At 39.6% G+C, this 21,154-nt stretch overlaps 2 protein-coding genes across 2 annotated transcripts; both read right to left on the bottom strand.

The window, feature by feature from the left end:
• Positions 1-560: 560 nt before the first annotated feature.
• rab38a (RAB38a, member RAS oncogene family) lies at positions 561-7,330 on the bottom strand. The gene is made up of 3 exons (XM_085245674.1): positions 6,189-7,330; positions 2,807-3,087; positions 561-856 (listed from the first exon to the last, which is right to left on the bottom strand). The coding sequence occupies exons 1-3, from the start codon at positions 6,388-6,390 to the stop codon at positions 701-703; spliced, it is 639 nt and encodes a 212-aa protein (XP_085101800.1). The 5' UTR covers positions 6,391-7,330; the 3' UTR covers positions 561-700.
• A 447-nt stretch (positions 7,331-7,777) lies between these two features.
• ctsc (cathepsin C) lies at positions 7,778-16,521 on the bottom strand. The gene is made up of 8 exons (XM_085245673.1): positions 16,174-16,521; positions 15,682-15,827; positions 14,764-14,918; positions 13,158-13,313; positions 12,020-12,138; positions 10,272-10,403; positions 9,438-9,670; positions 7,778-8,920 (listed from the first exon to the last, which is right to left on the bottom strand). The coding sequence occupies exons 1-8, from the start codon at positions 16,331-16,333 to the stop codon at positions 8,654-8,656; spliced, it is 1,368 nt and encodes a 455-aa protein (XP_085101799.1). The 5' UTR covers positions 16,334-16,521; the 3' UTR covers positions 7,778-8,653.
• Between the last annotated feature and the right edge of the window lie 4,633 nt (positions 16,522-21,154).

Raw genomic sequence — 21,154 nt, 5'->3', positions numbered from 1 at the left:
TGCTTCACTGGGAATAGTGGATGGACATGAAAAGTTAAAAATAAATGAAGCCATATTTGAAGGAGCCATGTAATGTGGCTGTGGTCTTATTAGCATTGAGAAGGAATTGCTTGGGAGAGAGTCGGTGAGAAAAAATTCTTAACTTGCTTTCTCTGCTTGCTTGTGAAAGAAGCATGAAAAATGTGACAAACCAAACGTGCCGTCAGGTACGGGTTAGGAATTACAAACAAGCAGAGGAGAAAAATGAGAGCAGAGGAAAAGAACAGAGACGACAGTAAGAAGAGAGAAAGAGGAGCAGCGACCATGGCTTCCATATAGTGATTACTTCCACACACCTCCAGCACAGATATTCTGTGATTTGCCGCAACCTTTCTGTGCATGTGTTCATTAACTCCGTCTCCATGGTAGCCGAAGTGGCAGTGTCGAGGCCTGAAGTCACCCAGAGGGTGACCTTGTCTTTGACAAGAGCACACAGCTGCACCCATCTCTCTTTCTGCCTCTGCTCAAATCCATCCATTTCCTGAGCCAGCTGCCTCTCTGTCCACTCAAACCCCACACCCAACCCACCCAAGCTTAAAGATTGGAAAGGAGTTGGCACCCACACCGTCTACCTCGAAAGGAGCCAAAAGGAGCTCTTCCTTGTTCTCTTTCTCACACACAAACTGAACACTGTGTGTAATGAGAATCCAACTACCAGGTCCTACTGGGATCTGAAGCACGAGGAGCATGTCCCACCTTTGTCCTTTTCTAATTGAGGCGTGATGGTGTCTGGGACTTCTGACTGGAGCATGTCTTTCTCACTGGCAATGATGTGCTTCACCAAGCAGTTGGCTGCTTCATCGATGTTTATGTTTTCCTGAAAGCAGAGAGTGGAGAAAAAAAAAAGGGGGGGGGGGGGTGATAGAGGAGAGGGGGGAAAGAAAGACAAAGAATATGAAAAGGTAGAAGATCAATCAATGTTATAAGGCACTAAACAAGATAGAAAAAAGCGCCTGCAGGAAGAAAAACCTGTGGAGTTAATTGAGTGAATCAAATGGTCCGTCACTAAACTGAAGAGGTGGAAGAAACACAACAAAACAGTCAGCAGGAATGATGTGAACACAAGCTGGAAAGAGATTTTTGCATTTACTCTGAGTGGTTGCCTCTGGTCTGACACACTGACAAATGACAATGCATCTCTCTTTTACACACAAAAAAATGACGACGAAAGCATCCACAGCAAAACCTAATGAGACCTGTGATTACACTAAAAATATATATTTTTTTCAATGTAATATATTTATACAGCACCATATACCAACAACAGTCACCTCAAGGCACTTTGTATTGCAAAGTAAATACTCTACAATAATACAGAGAAAACAGAGAAAGCCCAAACAATCGGAGATGATTGCAAAAATACTGGAATAGGTAAAAACTGGAATGATCAATTTGCACAGTATGGAACACTTACATATGCAAGAAAGACCTGCATTATGCAGGCCTGAATTCTAATTTATATAAATTCTCAACATTAGAGTCTTTCTATCCTAATCTTAGAAAGAATTAAAAAACCTAGATGAACTCAGTGATGACACAGTGTGTGATTGATGGATACTGCAGTAGCTCAGAAAGGAAATGTCATCGTAGTCAAATGAGGTCTCTAATAAAAACAATTACAATATTTTAGAGATTGTATTTTGTTTTCTAATGGTTTAAATGGCATTTATACAACAACTAAAACTATAGAGGACAATAATGCTTTGCTGAGAATACTGAGTATAATCTATTTCGGGCCTGTGGCAGCTGTGGACCTCACAGATTTGTACAAATATTTGTATAAAGAAACAAAAGTGAGAACAGATTTTGTATATGGTTAAGTGGCTGATTGTTTTTGTTAAGTTTTATTTGAACTTTCAGTGCCGTATATGGCTAAGCTTTCTCACACCTCAGTCTATGTTCTCCTCTTACCACCTAGCTGTGAGATTCCTAGCAGCCATACTCAGGTCTGAGTGTGTTACTGTGTCACTGTGTGTTGCTCATTTCACAATCAGAATACACCCACCGCATTTTTATTTTCTGTCGTCATGAGTGAGCCTTGAATCAAACTTTTACTGTCTTTTATTTCTTATTTGTGCTCAGTATTTAAATATATTATCCCATTTCTTCTGTTCATCTTTAAATATTATTGCTATGCTGTCAGTCCAGTCTAAGTTTTGTTACAAAGGCTTCAGACTGACTGAATATAGCAAACGTAACAAAGTATATTTTGTAAGCAGTTTAGGTATTTTAGCTGAAAGTTACGTTTTGGTTAAAAATATAATTTTTATAAATTGCATCACAGTCTCTGTAAGCTTAAGAATAAGCACTTTTTTATGGTTTGTGCAGTCAGTGGAAAAAAGTGTGCCAGTATATTCCCTCAACACTCCTGGACATCCTGTCTGGATAACAGAGCACCTGATGCAAGTGCAGCTGACCTGGAATAACACAGAAGGAACGTCGACTGTGAGACTCTTGTGCAAAAGCAGCAGGGCTCTGTGATTGATATGCAAATACTGAACAGACTGGGACTGTTAAACTCAGCACTTTTAAAGGATCTCTTCACATCCTGAATGTGCCTCTGTGGTGGCATCTCCACAGGGTAATCAGGTGCTAGGTCTGATAGAGTCAAGGAGTCAGCTGCTTCCCAAGGACATCTGAGGAGACTTGCTGACACACGGGGATTGAACCTCAGAGCTCTGTTGAAGGCTGCTCTTTGTTTCCTTGTAGTTAAAACACTGTGTGTGTACGTGTATTCGTGTGTGTGTCTGTTTGTCATCTTTCTCACCTTAGCAGAAGTCTCAAACCATCCCACAAAGCCGTTCTCCTGGCAGAACTGCTCCATCTTTATTCCGTTATTGGTCAGTACATCCCGACCCTGGTCACATTTATTGGCCAGAAGAACAGTGGCTATATGCTTCCCGTCGGCAAGTGTCAGTTTGGAATCCAAATCCTCTTTCCACTTTGTGACAGCCTCAAAGGAGGCAGGCCGTGTGACATCAAACACGATGAATGCACCCATGGCTTCACGGTAATACACACGGGTCATGTTGCCAAACCTCTCCTGACCTGAAAGACGTGCACACAAAGTGACACACACACACACACACACATAAGATTATTGCTTGTTGTCACTGTGATGCATTTTAAATTTTTCATACTTTATTAAAGCACATCGTGAAATTTTCGACAGATCAGTATAACAATGGTCTATCAAAGCTGTCACCTTATCAGCAAACATAAACAATGTTACCATTTTCTCATTTTGGGTGTATTTATGGATGCGTTCTTTACATATTTCACCTGCATCCGATACTTCAGACACACAATTTTTTTTTCCAGTCCATTACAAGACAAGCAGGGACAGATGGAAAAGAGGCAGAATGGGAGAAAGAAACATGGCTCTGGAGTCTGTGCGTGCCTGCTTGTGAAACTGCCTGTAAAAAAAATTAATTAATTAAAAATTAATTTGATAAGCCCTGTTGGAATCTTGTATCCACACACATTTTCCCATCCATAATTTCTGCTGAAGAACCATCAGATTCAGCTGCGCAGCCGCAGAATAAAATCAAGACACTTCCACACTGTGGAATAACCATAAATCAAACTGGTCTACTCATCGTGGCATCCAAGAGAAGATGCCAAGAAAAAGGGTTTTGAGTCCCACAGCAGTGTTTTGGGTTTTTGTTTTTTTTTTTTGAACAGATGGATCAGACCACAAGGTCAGATGCAGAACAGGTGGGAGGCAGAAAGGTTTGCTCAAGGACTTATCTAGGGGCAGATGCTTGTTGAAACAGGTCGGCCATTGGAGTATGTCGAGCAGAAAATTATGCCCCTGGCCTTCTCAAACACACTGCTTTCTGGGCAAGTACATTATAGAGGATGTTTGAAAAAGCCCCACTAGAAAACTTAAGTATCTCTTTACAACAGATCAGATCAGGTATCTTTGGGTGTTTCTACTTATGTCTCTGTGTAGCTGTTTGCAAATATTGTATCTTTGCTAATATTTAACCTCACTCCTCAAAATAGGTACTACTTAGGGGCCTTTTAGGCTCATAGAAAGGCAGCAATAGTGTAAGTCTGCAGTTCAACATAATCCACGAAAGTTCAAAAGACTGAAAATTATCTGAAGTCAAAGACAAAGAAACAAAACCCTAAAGGTTTTTCCTCTTATGTGTACATGATCTAGGCTTGTGAAGTTAGCTCTGCTACACTGGCAGCATGGCATAGAAAAATGGGAGACAAAGATAAAAAGGTCGAAGTTGTTTATCTTGGTAAATGCACAGAACAGCGAGTGATTTATTACATCTGTTGCATGAGAAAACTGTAGCTCATTACCAAATCCCATAACAGAGCTGGGTGAGTTTTTTCTTAGATTCATAAAAGTGAGACGCAGTCATAAATATTTCAAGAAAAGGTTGTACGTAGCGTATTTACTTGAGATAATCTTCCATCTTGAAGGCTTTAATAACCTTTAGGTGAGTGTAAGAAGCACAATGAGTACAGTGCAAGACCTGTGGCAGTTTTCTCTGAGGGAGACCCTCATCTTTGGCTCATAATAAAAAGCTTTCTGTGTACAGGAGCTTGGGCCTCAAATCTCCCTCACATGAGTTTGAGACACATGACTGCTTGCGCTTACTGGAGAGAGAGCGCACAGGAGGGGAGAGAGCACCAGGTCTGAGGATTCTTCTAAACCTCAGCAGACACTCATGTGACATGAGGCTGTTGTAGTCTTTCTGTCATCTTAACCAACAGCACCCCAGTCAAAAGCCGGTATTATTTCTGATATCTGTCATCGCCAGAAGCAATTTAAAAACTGAAAACCGACACATAAACATATTTGAATTTCTATTTTAATAACTTTTGGTTTTAAAGCAAATAAAAAACTTCCATTCCTCGTCCCTGATGACATGGCATCCTAACACCTACCGACAATTTACACTATTCAACTTATATACTACTACATTTACAAAGTATAGTGAAGGCGTGTGATACTTGGGATCTACTCGGGGAAAAAATGTGAAAACACTTTGTTTAGTTACACTGTTAGTGTGTGTGTGTGTGCGTGCGTGCGTGCGTGCGTGTGTGTGTGTGTAAGACAGCTGCATTTAGAGCAAAAAAACTCCGTACTGGGGACCGCATGACATCAAATTATAAAGGTGATATAATAAACATGCTTTTATTATGTCATCAGCTGGAACATGAGCTCAATGTTTCGTTCCAAATTAGATAAGATTATTAATTTTCTGGCTCAACAGACCAGCTGGTGCAGAAGGTTTTGCATAAGCCTCGAAACAATCTTAGAGTGGCACGCCGTTACTATGACGACACTGATTTATCATGAGAGCATCGTGATGCTCCTTCATCAAGGTCACATGGCGCAAAAGCTCATCTTATATATGACTTTAACCTTTTTAACATGTGATTGTATGAGTGCATAGCCAAGCGATTGGAAGGCAGGAATTTGGAGTCAGCTGGTACAAATGACGAACAAGAATGTGTGTGTGTGTGTGTGTGTGTGTGTGTGTGTGTGTGTGTGTGTGTGTGTGTGTTAAAAACAAGGGTGAACTGTAAAAAGAAAAAAACTATCTTGGACTGGTGTGCTTTTGTTTCCTTATTAACCTATGATTTGTTTAATGTAAAATAAACAATAATTTTAAAGTCCATAGTCAGACATCTCACACATTTTCCTGAAATTACAAAACATGTCGTTTCTACTGGAGCAGCCAACCTCTCATAAGTATTTCATTAATTATTTGGAAAGCTTTAGCACAGCACTTACCGAGGTGGTTTTTACAACGACAATCATTGTGTGATTGTGTGTCATTTAATGAAGACATAACGGGCTAAATAATTGTAAACTGAAATTTCTTTAGAGTATAGCTTGTCACTTTCATTAAAGAGATTTCAAATGTTATGGTAATTTCACTTAAAAGACTAATTAACCCTCTCCAGCATGTTTTCTGCATAAGAAAATCACACATTTCCAAAGAAGTTATAAATTGATAATAATCTGCTTTGCATAACTTCTAAATGTAACATACTTAAAACACTTTTAGGCAAAAAGGAAACAAATCGCACAAATCCTCGTTTCTTACAATCCCCGCGGTGTTATCGAACTGTTTCACCTCCTCCTATTTAATGTGAGCGGTGGGTGAAAGTTGGTTTACCTGCGATGTCCCACAGCTGAAGGCGCACGGTCTCCTGGTCCCAGTTGAGCACTTTGAGTGCGAAATCCACGCCGATGGTTGCTCGGTAGTTGGGGCTAAAGTTGTGGTGGACATATCGCTTGATGATACTGGTCTTCCCAACCCCGAGGTCGCCTATCACAAGAATCTTATAGAGATGCTCCTTATGGTGGTTGTTCTGCATGGCGACCGAGGAGGGCGAGAGTCGAGCATGAATCCACCGTATTGGGAAGACCTGGGGATGATAGCGGGAGACGCACAGGACAGCGCAGAGAGAGCTGGGGAGAGCTGGGAATGAGAAGGGGCGGCAAGGTACGCCCTGGCCCACAGAGGGAAGCGAAGCAGAGACGTCTGGACCTTGTGACTCACGATGGGCAGCTCCAAGCTGGAGAGGCAGCACTGCTCTTATACTAGCTGACTACTACTGCTTGTTTTGTATTTGCAGACTACTTTATTTTAGATAAAAGCAGTCAGCAAAATGTAACCTGCTTTATGGAAATGAAAAAAAGATGGGGCATAACAGTGCCTGCCACAGGTCTGCATTATGTAAACTGAATTATCATTACCGAAACGTCAGCACTGGTAACATTGTTTGGTTTCGCAGCTCGTCGAAGCAGAGCGCAAGAACGGAATGGCCTATACACACTCCCCGGCCACTTTATTAGGTACACGTGTTCATAGGCTCCTTAACCTCCTAAGACCCAAACTCTTCCACGGCATTTATTTTTAATTTCTCTTTGATATTTGGGCATATTGGGGCCCGATGAATGTAAAAACAAAGTTTTACCAGATTTTTTTTTTTAATTATTTATTTTTACCGTATTTTTGTTTCTAATAAAAATGAGAGACACATATGAGGATATTCGTTTAAAGTTTTGATAGAACCTTAGCAATATAATGTCCTCGTGAGTGGATATCAGGCCCTTGTAGAGCAAAATTGAGTATTTTGGTCTAAATAACCCAAAATGTGATGTTCACATATGTGGACGCCAGGTCCTAGGAGGTTAACACAAATCAGCCAATTGCATGCAAGCAACTCATCACATTTAGGTTTGTAAAAGTGGTCAAGACGACCTGCTGAAGTTCAAGTTCGCCTTGAAGCAGATGTGCCACTGCAGCATATGTTCATACTGACTGCCACTCCTGTCACCTAAAAACAGGAAGAACTGAGGCTGTAATTATCACAGACTGACAAGCTGGACAACAGAAAGCTAGAAAATGTTACCTGGTCTGATGACTCTCATCTCTTCTGCTGCGACATTAAGATGGTAAGGACATAACTCAGTTCCCTACCAGCTGCGCATCATTTTAACACCAGTCTATCAGTGTACTGTTGCTGACCATGCCATTCCTTTATGACGGCTGCATCCAGGAGGATAAAATGCACCTGAGTTCACTCTGCACAGATGGCCTCCAGAGTCACCAGATCTATATTATATTATGCTTTTTCCAATTATTTTATTTCATTTATAGAAAATTGCATTACATTTTGTCACACACAGAAAAAAATAATTTCAAAACTTCCAAATTGAAATAGAAAGGGTATAGAGGAGGAGTAAGAGGCACTACAATCAATTTGCATCCCTTTATTAACTGATGCAGCAATAACAGCTCACTGGGAAACTCTTACAAATCATCCAACAGGAAAACGTGGCAGTTTTGGTTTCGATGTAGCAAGGACAAAAGAGGTTTCTACTCTGTTCAGTGCATTCCTGAGTCAAAGAACAAAACACACATCTGGATTTCCCTTTAAATGTGACAAGTAAAACTTTAGAACATACTGAGATAAGCAGTATGTCCTAATCCACAGTGGTAGGTACTTGATTTCAAGTACTTATTGGCAGTTAGAGCTTGAATATTCAAAAGGCAGCTAATCAGTCACTGCTTAAATCAGCAAACATAAAAAAGTGGTGGTGTTGGGGAGTGGCATCAAAAGAGCAGCATTACTGTTTCCCTTAAATTAAAAATCCATTTTCAGAGCTGTAAACATGTGTAATTCATACAAACATAAAATCCTTCATACCCAAATTCTAAATTTTTACATTTGGGAGCAAAAACTAAAAATCCCAGCAACGTATGAAATAATAGGGATAACCTACTGTATGCACCGTACTTCCTGATCTGAGAGCTGGCAGTTTATGAAAAGTATAAATGAACAATGTTAAGATTTCAGATTGATTTCCCTTTTAAACAAATTGCATATCCATTTGGAGGTTGCCATTACAGCGCAAATCCATAATTTTTCATTTAATTAATCTTGCTCTGCTCATTAGTGCCACCCTGTGACTCAATTCTTTTGTGAAAAGTTATACATTTAGCTTTAAATTGTCAATCTCCAATGCATATGTTGATAAAAACCATGGAACATTTGTGCTTTAAAATCTGTGACTCATAACCATTGGTTATGTCAATCATCATTGATTATGTCAATTCTGACGTTTCAGCTTCTACAGTTTAGGTATAGGGTTGGCTGCGACAGCGATGCTCTCGATGGCACACTCGTCATTTCCGCGGCGAATTCGGAAGTAGCCTTCCTCGCCCCAGCCGGTGCCCCAGCTGTTCTTGACAATCCAGTAATTCTGCCCAGTCTTGTGGCAGCGGCCGTACCCCACCAGCAACACGGCATGGTTGGTCAGCTCAAAGGGATTGAATGGGTCTGCAAGGCCAGTGTGGTGGTAGATGCCCTCCTTATAGTTCATGAAGTCAGGATAGACCTGTGAACAGAATGGGATCATTTTATTTTTAACTGGAAAGCAAATACACTCCGATATAAAGGATATAGAGTTCAAGGGGTTGCTGCTCTGCTCATCTCTCTGTCTGCTGGCTTACTTATATGTTTGGGATTAAGAAAATAATTTAAACCTGTGCTTAGAAAGATTTAGAAGACCGTTTATATTGATTATGGTGATTTGAAACAATGCAATTTAGAAAATTCATGAAAATCTGTAACATTATAAACCCTTAAGAGACGTTGCTGAATCGGGTTTTCAGTCAGTGTTTTATAGGTGAGGTGAGCCACCCTTCAAGGACAGCCTCGTCCAACGCCAAACAAAGTAATAAACTCAAGAAAATTAAAGATCTGTGAACAGCAAGTATGATCATTTGATTTTGATCTTCTCCCCCCCTTTTCAAAAACACTGGTCTGTAGAATTCTTTTTATCTCTTAGTTTATGCTGAGGGTTGAATTTGCATTAACAGATCAAGCCTTAGATCAGGGAGAAGCTGTTGTACCTCGAAAGCTACTGCCATAGGTCCATTCTTGACCAGCTCCAACATCATGGCCGCCTCACTGCAGCCGCCGTAAAAGCCACCAACATAGTTGTATTCTGCTGCGTAAATGCGCCTACAGTTCTGAGGAACACCACACGGAGTGTTCTTTCCAACATACGGAAAGCATGACTCGTCCACAATGCCAAAATCCTGTGTGTACTTCCCAATCAGGTATGGGAACCCGCCATCACAGCCTTAAAAATAGGAGGAGAAAAACAAGGTTTGCTGAACATATTAAACCTGTCAAAAACCTTTCAAGGGCAAAACTTAATGTGATCCAAGATGGGGGGGCATTACTGAAAATGCATTAATATGACTTTATAAAGCCACCGATGATACTAAATGCAAAAAGATTCTTCAAAAAGGAGTTACAGCATTTGCAAAACCTGTACCCAGTTTACATTTGACCAGTCAAGTCTTTTTTCTGGACCTGTAGACCTCTTTTAACATGCTTGCTCATAGTCTGCACCCTAGAAATCCTTTTGTGATTTCATATACTTTACAGAACATCTTGATCCCACTTTGTACACGCTATTAAAATACTTCAGCAATATTAGTTCAGATTAGGGTTGAAGGCAACCCCCCCCTCAAAGCAAACAAACAAACAAAAATTCAATACAAACATTTTTCATCGTTACAGTGTATTGAGATATTTGATATTTACATTGACTAAATATTCTTCACTGTTTTGTTAATTTTCTACTTGTAGCATAAATGTGCAATAGCCAATAACTGTTTTAATATTAATTGAACTGGGAGTCAAATAACAAACGCACAGATTTACTGTTAGTTTACCTTGAGAGTACTCGGAGCAAGAGACCACTTGTTGAGGGCTGAGGGTGGGCGCGTCGCTGTTGTTGGTGAGGATTCGAATACGAGCTTCCAGCATTCCCATTGTGGCAAAGGAGTAGCAGCTTCCGCATGATGCTGAAACAGAAAATCCAAAATTTCCATTAAGAAAACACTACTATGAAACACAGCAGCACTTCAATAAATCCCAACATTGCAAAACTTGTGATAGTTGTTGTTTTCTCGTTTGGTTTCCAAGCAAACTATGGCAACTTGTAAAGCTACAACGGGCCTAATTTTAATTCTTATACAAACGCTTTGTTCCTACGGTAGTGGAAAAACGTCTGCTGGTCTAGTTTGTGATGACAAACATTTGTATGACCAAGAGAGAAAAATTAAAGCTTTTTCACAGGACCTAATAAATCTGTACTTTGCTAAAATAACATGCACCTGCAATCCTCCAGTGCTGACACGCAAGGGAGATCCAGGTGCAACATTAATAAAGAGTCATAAACGCTCTAACATTAGGAACACTAATCATGTGGGGTGGCTGCAGCTCGGGTGGCAGAGCAGGTCGACCACTAACCAAAAGGTCAGTTGTTCGATTGGGCAAGATACTAACCCCATGTTTGCCTACTGGTGGTGGTCAGAGGGCCTGGTGGCACCAGTGTCCAGCAGCCTCGCCTCTGTCAGTGGCTAAAATGTAGCTTGCTATCACCAGTGTGTGAATGTGTGTGAGAATGGGTGAATGACTGAATGTAGTATACAAATGCAGGCCATTTACCATGTTCCTCTACAACACCATTAACTATACCCACAGATGGAAGACTGCTAACATTTATATGCAATTTTTCAACCAACTAATGTCTACTTCTGGTAAATTCCCAGTGATAAATCAGGCACCTTATAAAATACTGACTTTGTATAATAAATTTTAAAAATACCGTCAGCGGCCGGAGGTAGCACTCAGCCTCCAGCTAGATGCACCCATTGTATACATTTTTGTATGAATCCATTGTCACCTTGTACTAAAGTTATCGCATTCGCAAGATTTTCAGAAAACTTGACCTCTGACCTTCACCTTGAGGTCGAGGTCACTGAGATTCAAACTCATCTGAGATATTTAGTAGATACACCCATGTTATAAATTTGAAAGTCCTATGTCTTTTAGTTCTTGAGTTCTCACATTCACAAACTTGGGTGTCCACGTCACCTGCCCGCCCATCGGGGTGACGACAATACACTAAAACACTGCATTTCAAAGTAATGGGGGCTCTGATTGAGTGTATGGGCACTTTCCTTGCATTGCACCCTCTGCCAGACCACCCACACCAATTTACTTTCAAGCCTGCCAATTTTTGTGAACTGAAATGGAACCTTAAGAATCCACCTGACTTATAACACTGAAGCAGAAAAAGCTCTGCAACTCTGCACAGTGGCTGAGTGCGCTTTGACTGAAACACTTCAACCCTCTCCAGCTCCTTAAACCCCATCCTACAGAGGCCCTCTCAGACACTTAAAGTACTAAGCATGCATAATCTCTCCACTCACACACTAGGCTGTGCAGAAACACGGGAGGAAAGCAGAAAGGACACCCTGGCTTGCAAAGAGGGAAGCAGGGTAGCTGGTGAGCAGTTGTTCAGTGCCTGACTTAGTGACAGCTGCTCAAAAGGAAAGGTATGGCTTTGTCTGAATCTGACCCTTTTCTATATCGTATTGAGTGAACTTTGTATTAAATTTATTATATTGCATACCTTGGTTTCTCACAGGGCTAACAAAGTTAACCCTGTCAACATTTCTCCAGTCCCATTGCTCAGGTAGAGCTGATGCCATCTTAGCTACGTCAGCTTTCACAGGTGCAGGGCGAGCGCGCCTAAAATGTAAAAGGGGTAATTTTACTTAACACATTTGCACTGAAAAGCAGTCCTATACAAAACCATAACTATGGAAATGTAATGTGTGTAAATCCACATTAAGTAAGATGGATCTGTTAGTCCAAGTGATATTTGTACCACAATTTGCTGAAATCCACTTAGAGGAGGAGACAGTCCAAAATAAAGAGGAAAGATTAGAACTAAACTGCTAAAATAACTCTTAACTTGCTACTAGACCAAAAAAAAAAAAAAAAAAAAGGACAAAAAAAAAAAAAAAAGTGTGAGGAAATATACTACTGATGAATTCAATTCGTCATTGTGGCAGGACATCCTCCCTCTGTGGTAGAGAATTATATACTATTTATGACGGTTCTTGTAAAGTTTGCCTGCAGGAGAAAAGTCTTTACCGACTTATTAAATCATGACAATAAATTCAGCTGGTGTGTTGGAGTCCAAACGACTGCAGGGGTGGAAACTCCCAGGATGGGTTGCTGAATGCTATGGAGGACTGCCACAATGACACACTGAACAGCCTTAGTTTAGTAGTGCCGACCTTTCAAGATAAGGGTGCGGGGACTGTCCACACGTAAATCCAGTTGAGTGTTCTTCTATAGCACCAAATCAAAACAGGAGTGACTTCAAGGAGCTTTATATTTTACATGTTAAAACCCCCGAAATACCAGAGAGAAGACTCCAACAATCAAACAACACCCTTTGACCGAGCACTTGGTGATAGTGGGGAGCAAAAACTCCCTTTTACAGGAAGGGAATTTTTGCTCTGCCACGACTGGTTGGGAGTGATGGGAGGAAGACGGGACAAAAGACAAGCAGTCATGGCTTAACTAGACACAAAACACAAATGTGTACTAACCTTTCCCCCCCCCTTTGAAAACACCTCCCAAACAAATCAACAGACTAGCTCCTAATATCGCAAACATATTACCTATATGTACATCTTTTGTCTCCTTCTATGTCCGGACCCCGGAGTACACAACGGGAAGTGCAAGTAAATACTCACACAGGGATACGAGAGGCAGGCCCGCCTGCTCTGTATTGCAGCTCCTGTAAAGTGTACATTTCGTGCTCTGGGTAGGGAGCAGCCTTCCAGGATTTCTGAACAGAGTTGATCACATCAATAAAGTCCATGCTGTGTTTGTAGAGCTTCTGTGGCAGTCTGGAGAAATAACAAAAGTACATTACAATTAATTAGGTACAAATATAAAAGATTTCAAGGGTATTCCTCAGCCCCAAACAGAGAGAGAAACTGACTAAAACAGATCTGAGTAAAATCACAATATGATAGGAAGTTGGTTAAAATGTACAGATTTTATTTATTTATTTTAAATGCTCGCATCTGGTAATTAATGCTGAAAAATATCTAATTTTACTGAAGCAGAAGCAGTATAGTGAAGGGGGAGACCAGACAGCTGTTACAGTCACTGTTCCCCTTTTTCTGACCGCCTCAACACTAAATTGTTAAATAAGGAGGCAATTGACAAAAAGGAAGGGAAACTAGTTTATGCAACATTGCGCATGTTTGTGTCCATGTTCTGTGGAATTCAACCACATTTTATAAATAGAAGTTTACAATGTTGATCTGATGTTTTTTTTATTTATTTTAATACTGTATGGGATGTTGTTGCTCAATAACATTTCAACAAAATATGCATCTTTACTAATTCATAACCTGAATCAATTTGTTTTTTTCAATGATGCAGTCAATCAGTGTGGTCTTTTTATGCCACTTCAGCCAAGTTGCTTAACTGTAAGTTGCAAAATAAAGACTTGTTGTGTTGGTGGGTTACACAACTCTCAAAAAAAGAAAAAAGAAAAAAACAAAACAAAAAAACCCCAGCACTTCCACATACTAGAGCAAGGCAGTGATAAGTGTGGGAAACGATCGATTAAGTTTCAAATCACTCACTTCACAATAGAAGAACCTGTTACCCTCAGATAACTACTACTAAGTAAAAAGACATGATCATAAGGATCCTGGCTGTGAGGGAAAAAAAGGCAATAATTTCCTAATGATTTTTCCACTATGTTATATTTGAAAATATTACAATAGTAAAATTGTAGTTTTAAATAATACCTGCTTATTTGCACTAAACTGAATTGAATTTCCAATGGGTGATAAATATTAAATGTAGGTCGGTTAATTTTCACCCTTCAGGGTAAAAAATTTTCAAAATTATTGGTGTCTGCACAGTTGTGCAGGGTTTTCAGGAAGGAAGTTGCATGTTTATATCTTGTTTAGGTTTGGACTTCTTTGGTTGACAGAGTTTTCAGTGACAAACTCTTTTTACTAACAGCAGCTTTAGGGAGTGATTTTACAACGCAGAGTGGAGTCCATTTTCAATGCCGGGTCAAAATAGCTGTACTGGTTTTTAAATCATGTCTCTGCCATACAAAGGTTACTTACAACTCTGAGAATGGTTTGTTGTTACTCACCAAAGATGATGACATATCCAATTTATTAGCAATTTCACTCTTAAAACTTTGAACCATTTGCGCACCAATTTTTCTTTCAGCCTCTCAGACAACTTCTTTTTATACCCAATCATCTTAAAGATCTTGTGACAGAAAAAACAACAACAACAAAAAAGGTTTGTATAGTTATGTACCTGCTGCCGAAGACTGGTTTGTATTCTGTTCGGGGTGGTACTGGATTTACCCTCTTTCCAACAAAGCATGCCCAGTTACGCCCCAGGACATCATGGACCCACCCTGGTAGGGTCTGGTCACAGTAGCTGGTCACCTTAGGACCTTCTTGACTGTACTGAAAATTTGAAGAGACACGCAGATTAAAGCTGGACATCGTGTGAACAATTCAGTCAAATCATTTTATTCCAATATAAAAGAACCTTTTTAAAAGCAACTGAATTAAAATCAGATAATTAAATATGAGTTATACTAGTTTAACTAAGTATTCAGGTAACCGTTGATGTTAAAGTTTGAAAATACAGTACAAGAGTGTTAAATTAAATTACCGGTAGATTGTTTAATTTCACTGAATAAAAATCAAGAACCAGATAATGGTCATTAGCGAAGTGGACCACACTTGTGGCTATGACACGTCTCTGAGCTCACTGTCATGCGACCGATAAGGCAGACACACACACACACACACACACACACACACACACACACACACACACACACACACACACACACACACACACACACACACACACACACACGATTCTGAAGTCTGAACCTGCTGCTGCTTTTAAATAACACGAAATTCAAAGATTAAATGAGATAAAGAAAGAGGAAATTGAGACAGAGTGAACTCTTAGATATTTAGAAAAAGGTTAACCGAAGATTGAAATTCATTTACAGCTCAAGTTCTAATTGCTTTAAATGATGAGTCAAACTTTGACATATCAAGTCTTTTATCACTCTGGCTTCAGAAAAGAACAGCACGACTTCAATAATGGTTGGAAAACTCAGCAAGCTGGGAGATTGCATGTGCATCTCTAACATGGCATGACATTTAAGACATCACTCAAATCCACAAATTAGTCGCAGCCATCTTTTACCTTGAAGAAGGCGAACCATTTGTACCCATTAATGACCACTTCAAAGCCTTGATTGTAGATGATGGTGAAGAAGCCGGTGTGCCCCAGCTCATCTGTGGCCACAGACAGTTTCTGCAGAGTCACAGTCACAGTGCTCTCACCTACAGCTGTAGAGGAACGGCACACAATGAAAGGCAGCAAAAATCCCCTGAACAAAGTCGACCTTTAGATTGACTTCATCAACTCTTTACAACAAAGTTAAGGCAAATTTTTGTTGGAACATTTTTACTACTTTCTTTAAAGCATGTTTTACTTGTGCAATACTGCAAGTTTTAAAAATACAATTTAACCAAAGTACAACTTCCTTGAACTTAACACATGTCTTATCATAAGACTGTCACATGATTTCCAAAAAGCTAACCATTTTATTTCCTCCTCATGTGACCCCCATATTGTGTGACCGTTTGTTTGGTTTTTTTTAGATATGGTGTGCTTTTTTTGTTTGTTTTTTACCTTCAGCGGAACAGTTCACCGTCTTGTCGTGCCCTCCTTTGGACACCTGGAACACCCATGTTCCCACCAGGTCTTCGTAGGTGCAGTTTGCTGGTGTGTCACTCCAGCATCTCTCAACACAAAGCAGGAACAAACACACGAGCACTCCACTCAACCTCATCTTCAAACACAGCTAGCTTTCCGGGCCACAAAAATAAAACCTACGCAGTTAGAGCTCTTAAAAAGATAAAAGTTTACCCTGACTAACTGCAAACTGTCCCACTTCGACTTGTCTGCGAACCAGTCCCCAAACAGCTACCTATCCACACTGAAACTTCTGCACAGACGCAGATTTATAACTTGTCGTGTCAAGATAGCTCTCTGCTATCAGCACAATACGCATGCGCATATTTAGCTAGCACTACAGCCAATCGGCTAAAGTTAAACAAACATGTTCGTTTGTTCTTATTTTTAGATCAATGCTAACATATGACACATTCCAGAAACATAAGCTCGTCTTCTATCAATGTGACCAACACGCATGCAAGATGTAATTACGCTGTGAGTAGCTTATCGAGACTTTAATACAGCGTAATTAGTCTAACAAACAAGGAACTGATGGCATGTGAATCTCTTGCGCTCAACTGATCTTTGCTTCATAGTCTACTTCTTTAGTTTCGATTTCCTTGTCATATGACCTAGCTAAGAGCATGCGCAGTGGACATTGGAAAGACTAGCGGGGAAAACCACGTGAGTACACAGTTATTTTTGTTGCTAAAAATTGTGCTTTCATAACATTGCTACTTGAATATTAGAAATATGCTAAAAAGATAAGTAATAAAATAAAAGCATGGTAAAAATATTTAAACTACTTAAATCTTTAACACTGACAAGAAATAATATCACAGTTTTAGGACGCGTTCTGTGTTAGAACCTGATTTGTGTTTTGTTTATTGCATTTGTTTTTTTAATTAGGCAGAAAAAACAGTAGTTGATGCATCTTTCTGGTGATTTAATCATAAACATTACTGATTAACCCTTCACCTCCCCCAAAAAGAGTTGTTTAAAAAAGAAATATTTATTGTAATGGAACACAAAAAATGGTCTTTTCTGCCATATAATATAACTCATCTGTGACCCTTTGCTTTTGATGATATAAAAGGAAGAGGTACATGCTTTTATTGCTGATTATCTGGCATAAACACAAAGTCCAAACTCTTTGAATTCATGTGAGCACACATAAACAAAAAGACAGAGACTCTAAAATGCACAAGGAGCATGAAACCAAAAATACAGAGAAGGCATAGCTTTGGATATACAGCACCGAACAAAGGGATTGACAGGACTGTTTATACACACTGGTGGAGGGACTGAATAAACAGCTAAACAAGACACAGTTGACACAATAAACAACAAGTGAACGTAGTAAGGGAATCAAAGCTAGACCAACGGGAAGTAAATCTGAAAGAAGATACAACTGAAAACAAACTCACAAAGTAAAACATTAAATAAGCAGAGGAGACCAATCTTAACCTAAACACAAACACCTGTCAACAAATACAAGAAAGAAAGTTTATAAAAAAATATAATAACTCTGAAAGCTACAGCGAGATCCAATCTGTGAATCCCAGAAAGTGAGGAACTCAAAGAACTAAATAAAGGCCTAGCAAAACATAAAATGAGCAGAAAGCACTGATAAAACTAGTTATTATCTGTTATCTCAGAAGTGCTGTTAGAGAATGAGTTAACCACATTGTGATTCTGAAAAAAGTGCCTGCCATTAAAAATGCAGATTGGGTACATTTTATAGGATTGTCAAGTCTGCTCAACGCATTTACATTTTATGGCTGCACATACTCGCAGTAAAGTTGGTAAGGTTTAAAAACATCTAATGACAGTTTGATCTCTGAGGTGATCCTAATAAAAAATGCATTGCTCCAGAAAGTCACCCTTTTTTGGTTAATTTATGTCATAAAATCATGTTTATCTTTTATTTTTGCCTTAATTTGAGTCGTTTTTTTTTTTGTTCTTGTTTGCCTGTTGTGTGTTTCAAACAGTCCCTCAGGGGGGTTTTCACTTGTCTCCAGAGAGGTCAGAGAGTCAGCTCGCCTATTTATATGTTTGTGTGTGGGTGTCACTGTACACTGATAGGCCTGTAGTTAAAGGGGTTAAAATTGCTTATTTTAGCTAGCAGGCACTTAAGGGAAGTGCTGGAGGCTTTGATCACCATAGTAACCGTGACATAAACTGATTCATCTCCTTGACAGACCATAATAAGCACTCATCTGAAGAAAGGACTGAAGAGGTATTAGTCATGCACTCTCATTAGTGCCATTGCACTGTGTTTGTGTGTGAGTGTGTTTGTGCGTGTTACTGAGGGCTCATGTGTACGCTATCACATTTATGGGCCCATGTGCGATGGTGCATACCAGTGTGTTTGTGTGCATGTGCGCCTATGCAATAACGCAAATGGAGCAGCAGGAAGAAGAGAGACGGAGGGATGATGTTTCGAATGTTAACAGCCTGATCCCACTGAGCTGCCTCTGAGAGTGACTCATTGAAAGTCGTGTTTCAATCTTGATATTGTTCTCGCTTCCCCTGGCAGGAAATTAAAACTCAAGTGACTTAGAATTCTGCTTTATTGGCACCCACAAATTTGTTCTCTGCTCGCTTGGTTTCCTCGCTCCCTCGATCATGTTTTTTCTTCTTTTGCCATGCCTTCACGGTCTCTGTATGTTGCTCTCACGCTCTCGTCCCCTGGCTGCTGCTCTACATGCTTCGTGCTTGTGTGTGTTCATTTAAAAAAAAAAATTCCAGTGTATTTCCTGATTTTCTTTTTGACTACAGAATATCATAAAAAATAGAGTTAATAAACAATAATTTAGTTTATTTGAAATCTGCCTCACATGCAAGTGTGTGTGTATTAACAGGTATGCAGTATGTGTGAGCCTATGCATGCGTCGAGCTGAACCTTTCATCACATTCCCTGCACCGTTTCTCACAGACCTACTTTTTTTTTTTTATTTACTGTAAAAGTTGATACTAAATTTATGCAAATATACACTCTGAAATGTAATGTTTGCTCCAGTTCTCAGTTGAGAATGGTTAAGTCATTTCTGAAGCTGTTAAGTACCTTGACATCTAAATAGAGTTTCCCTAATTTATATATTAACATGTTGTTTGAACGCTATTAGGCTACTAATGTTGCTTGTGTTACCGCTGTTTTAGTTCCACTTGATGGGAGCTTGATGATAATTTGATCAGCTAAGAGGGTTTTACTATTTATATTGTGTCTAATAGCGTCTAGCAGAAGCTTAGAGCTGCTTTTGTGCGTTGATACCGAGTCACAAAAAGGATGCAAGAAAAGCATTTCATTAACTTGGAGGTGTGGGTGGAGCCTCTCCCATCACTGAGTGGGATTAGCTTTTTAGGCCTGGTGGTGTTAATGTTAAGTTCTTTGCATTTAGATTGCAAGTCCTGTGGAGTGGCTTGACAATCAGTTACCACACCTACACACAAAAGCAGGTTACCACCTTCCTAGTGCATATGTCCATGCCCACACATGCATACGCTTAGCAAATGTCTGTATGTACAAGCACACACAGGAACACGCTATCATGACACCCTGCCCATATAGATTTCATGTGGGGACCACATGAAATCATGAAGCTGAAACCACAAAATGTCACTACTTCTTCTGCTTTTGGCTTATTGCTTTTAGGGGTTCCAACAGCAGATCATCTGCCTCTATCTCACACTATCACTAGCGTCCTCCTCAGTCACGCCACCCATCTGCATGTCCTCCTACACCACATCCATGAAGCTTCTTAGAGATGTTCCGCTTTTCCTCCTGCCTGTCTGTCTGTTTGTCAGCAGTCTAGTGTTGACAGTTTTTTGTGACAGTATCTGAGTTTGACTGTCACTGTTAACTCTCAAGATCAAAGTTGGCCTTGAAAATTTTTTCAAGAGCTGTACAACATGGTTTTTATTTTTCAATATGACATCAAAATAAAGTTTCACAAAATCACACACGGCATGAATGGATCTTAAAATCTCAAGTTTTTTTTACAACTTAAGAAGCCAAAGCTTTCAGCTAATTCTGCTCCAATCATATGGGTAAAAACTCAGTTGTATATAGTATTTGTATTTGTACTCTATTTTTATCTTATTGTATATTTATTTTATTTTATTCTACTGTATATAGTATTTTATTTTATTCTATTCTGTACAGTTGTGTACTGTATTTATTCTTATTGTATTCTAATTTTTGCCTCATAACTTTTGCACTGTCCACTTCCTGCTGTGACAAAACAAATTTCCCACGTGTGGGACTAATAAAGGTTATCTTATCTTATCTTAAGATAATAAAATACACAGTTTTGGTATATAACGCTTCAAGGTCGTAGGTCAAAGGTCATGGTCGCATGAATTATGGAAAAGCTTTAGTTTGTTTTCATTGGGGACATAAACACTTTCTTTGTTTCTTTGAGTTTTTAAAACATGATTTTTTTTTCAATAAAATATTATGCGGCACTCAAAGATTAATACACTACACTAGATTTCCACATTACAAAGGTTTACTTCAGTTTCAGTGTAGCTTTGTTTCTTGTTTCTAATGTTATCCTTGTCTCTCCAAATCAAATATACTAAGAACACTGATTACAGTCAATTTAGGTTTTGCTGCTTTACTAAAATTTATTTATTTATTTTGCTTTTAATGTCATGCCCAAACTAATGCACTTACTGTACTCCAAGTTTCCATCCATTCGCTTCCGCTTTCCTTTTCAGGGTCACGGGGGGCGCTGGAGCCTATCCCAGCTGTCATAGGGCGATAGGCGGGGTACACCCTGGACAGGTCGCCAGTCTGTCGCAGGGACAGACAACCATTCGCACTCACATTCACACCTAGTGGCAATTTTAGATTATCCAATTCACCTATCCCCACAAGCTGCATGTCTTTGGACGGTGGGAGGAAGCCGGAGTACCCGGAGAGAACCCACGC

The sequence above is a fragment of the Mchenga conophoros genome, linkage group LG14, assembly GCF_057382185.1.
Source record: "Mchenga conophoros isolate Kocher_MC1m ecotype Shallow Benthic linkage group LG14, M_conophoros_male_GT1.1, whole genome shotgun sequence".
Lineage (NCBI taxonomy): Eukaryota > Metazoa > Chordata > Actinopteri > Cichliformes > Cichlidae > Mchenga > Mchenga conophoros.
This window is presented reverse-complemented; position numbering and strand designations above follow the sequence as displayed.

Coding starts and splice junctions, on each gene's coding strand:
- rab38a (XM_085245674.1), bottom strand. CDS start 6,390: ATGCAGAACAACCACCATAAGGAGCATCTCTATAAGATTCTTGTGATA. Junction 3,088..6,188: donor TCAGCTGTGGGACATCGCAG/GTAAACCAACTT, acceptor CACGTCTTTCAG/GTCAGGAGAGGTTTGGCAAC. Junction 857..2,806: donor GGTTTGAGACTTCTGCTAAG/GTGAGAAAGATG, acceptor CTCTGCTTTCAG/GAAAACATAAACATCGATGA.
- ctsc (XM_085245673.1), bottom strand. CDS start 16,333: ATGAGGTTGAGTGGAGTGCTCGTGTGTTTGTTCCTGCTTTGTGTTGAG. Junction 15,828..16,173: donor GGTGAACTGTTCCGCTGAAG/GTAAAAAACAAA, acceptor GTTCCTCTACAG/CTGTAGGTGAGAGCACTGTG. Junction 13,314..14,763: donor AAACCAGTCTTCGGCAGCAG/GTACATAACTAT, acceptor TTATTTCTCCAG/ACTGCCACAGAAGCTCTACA.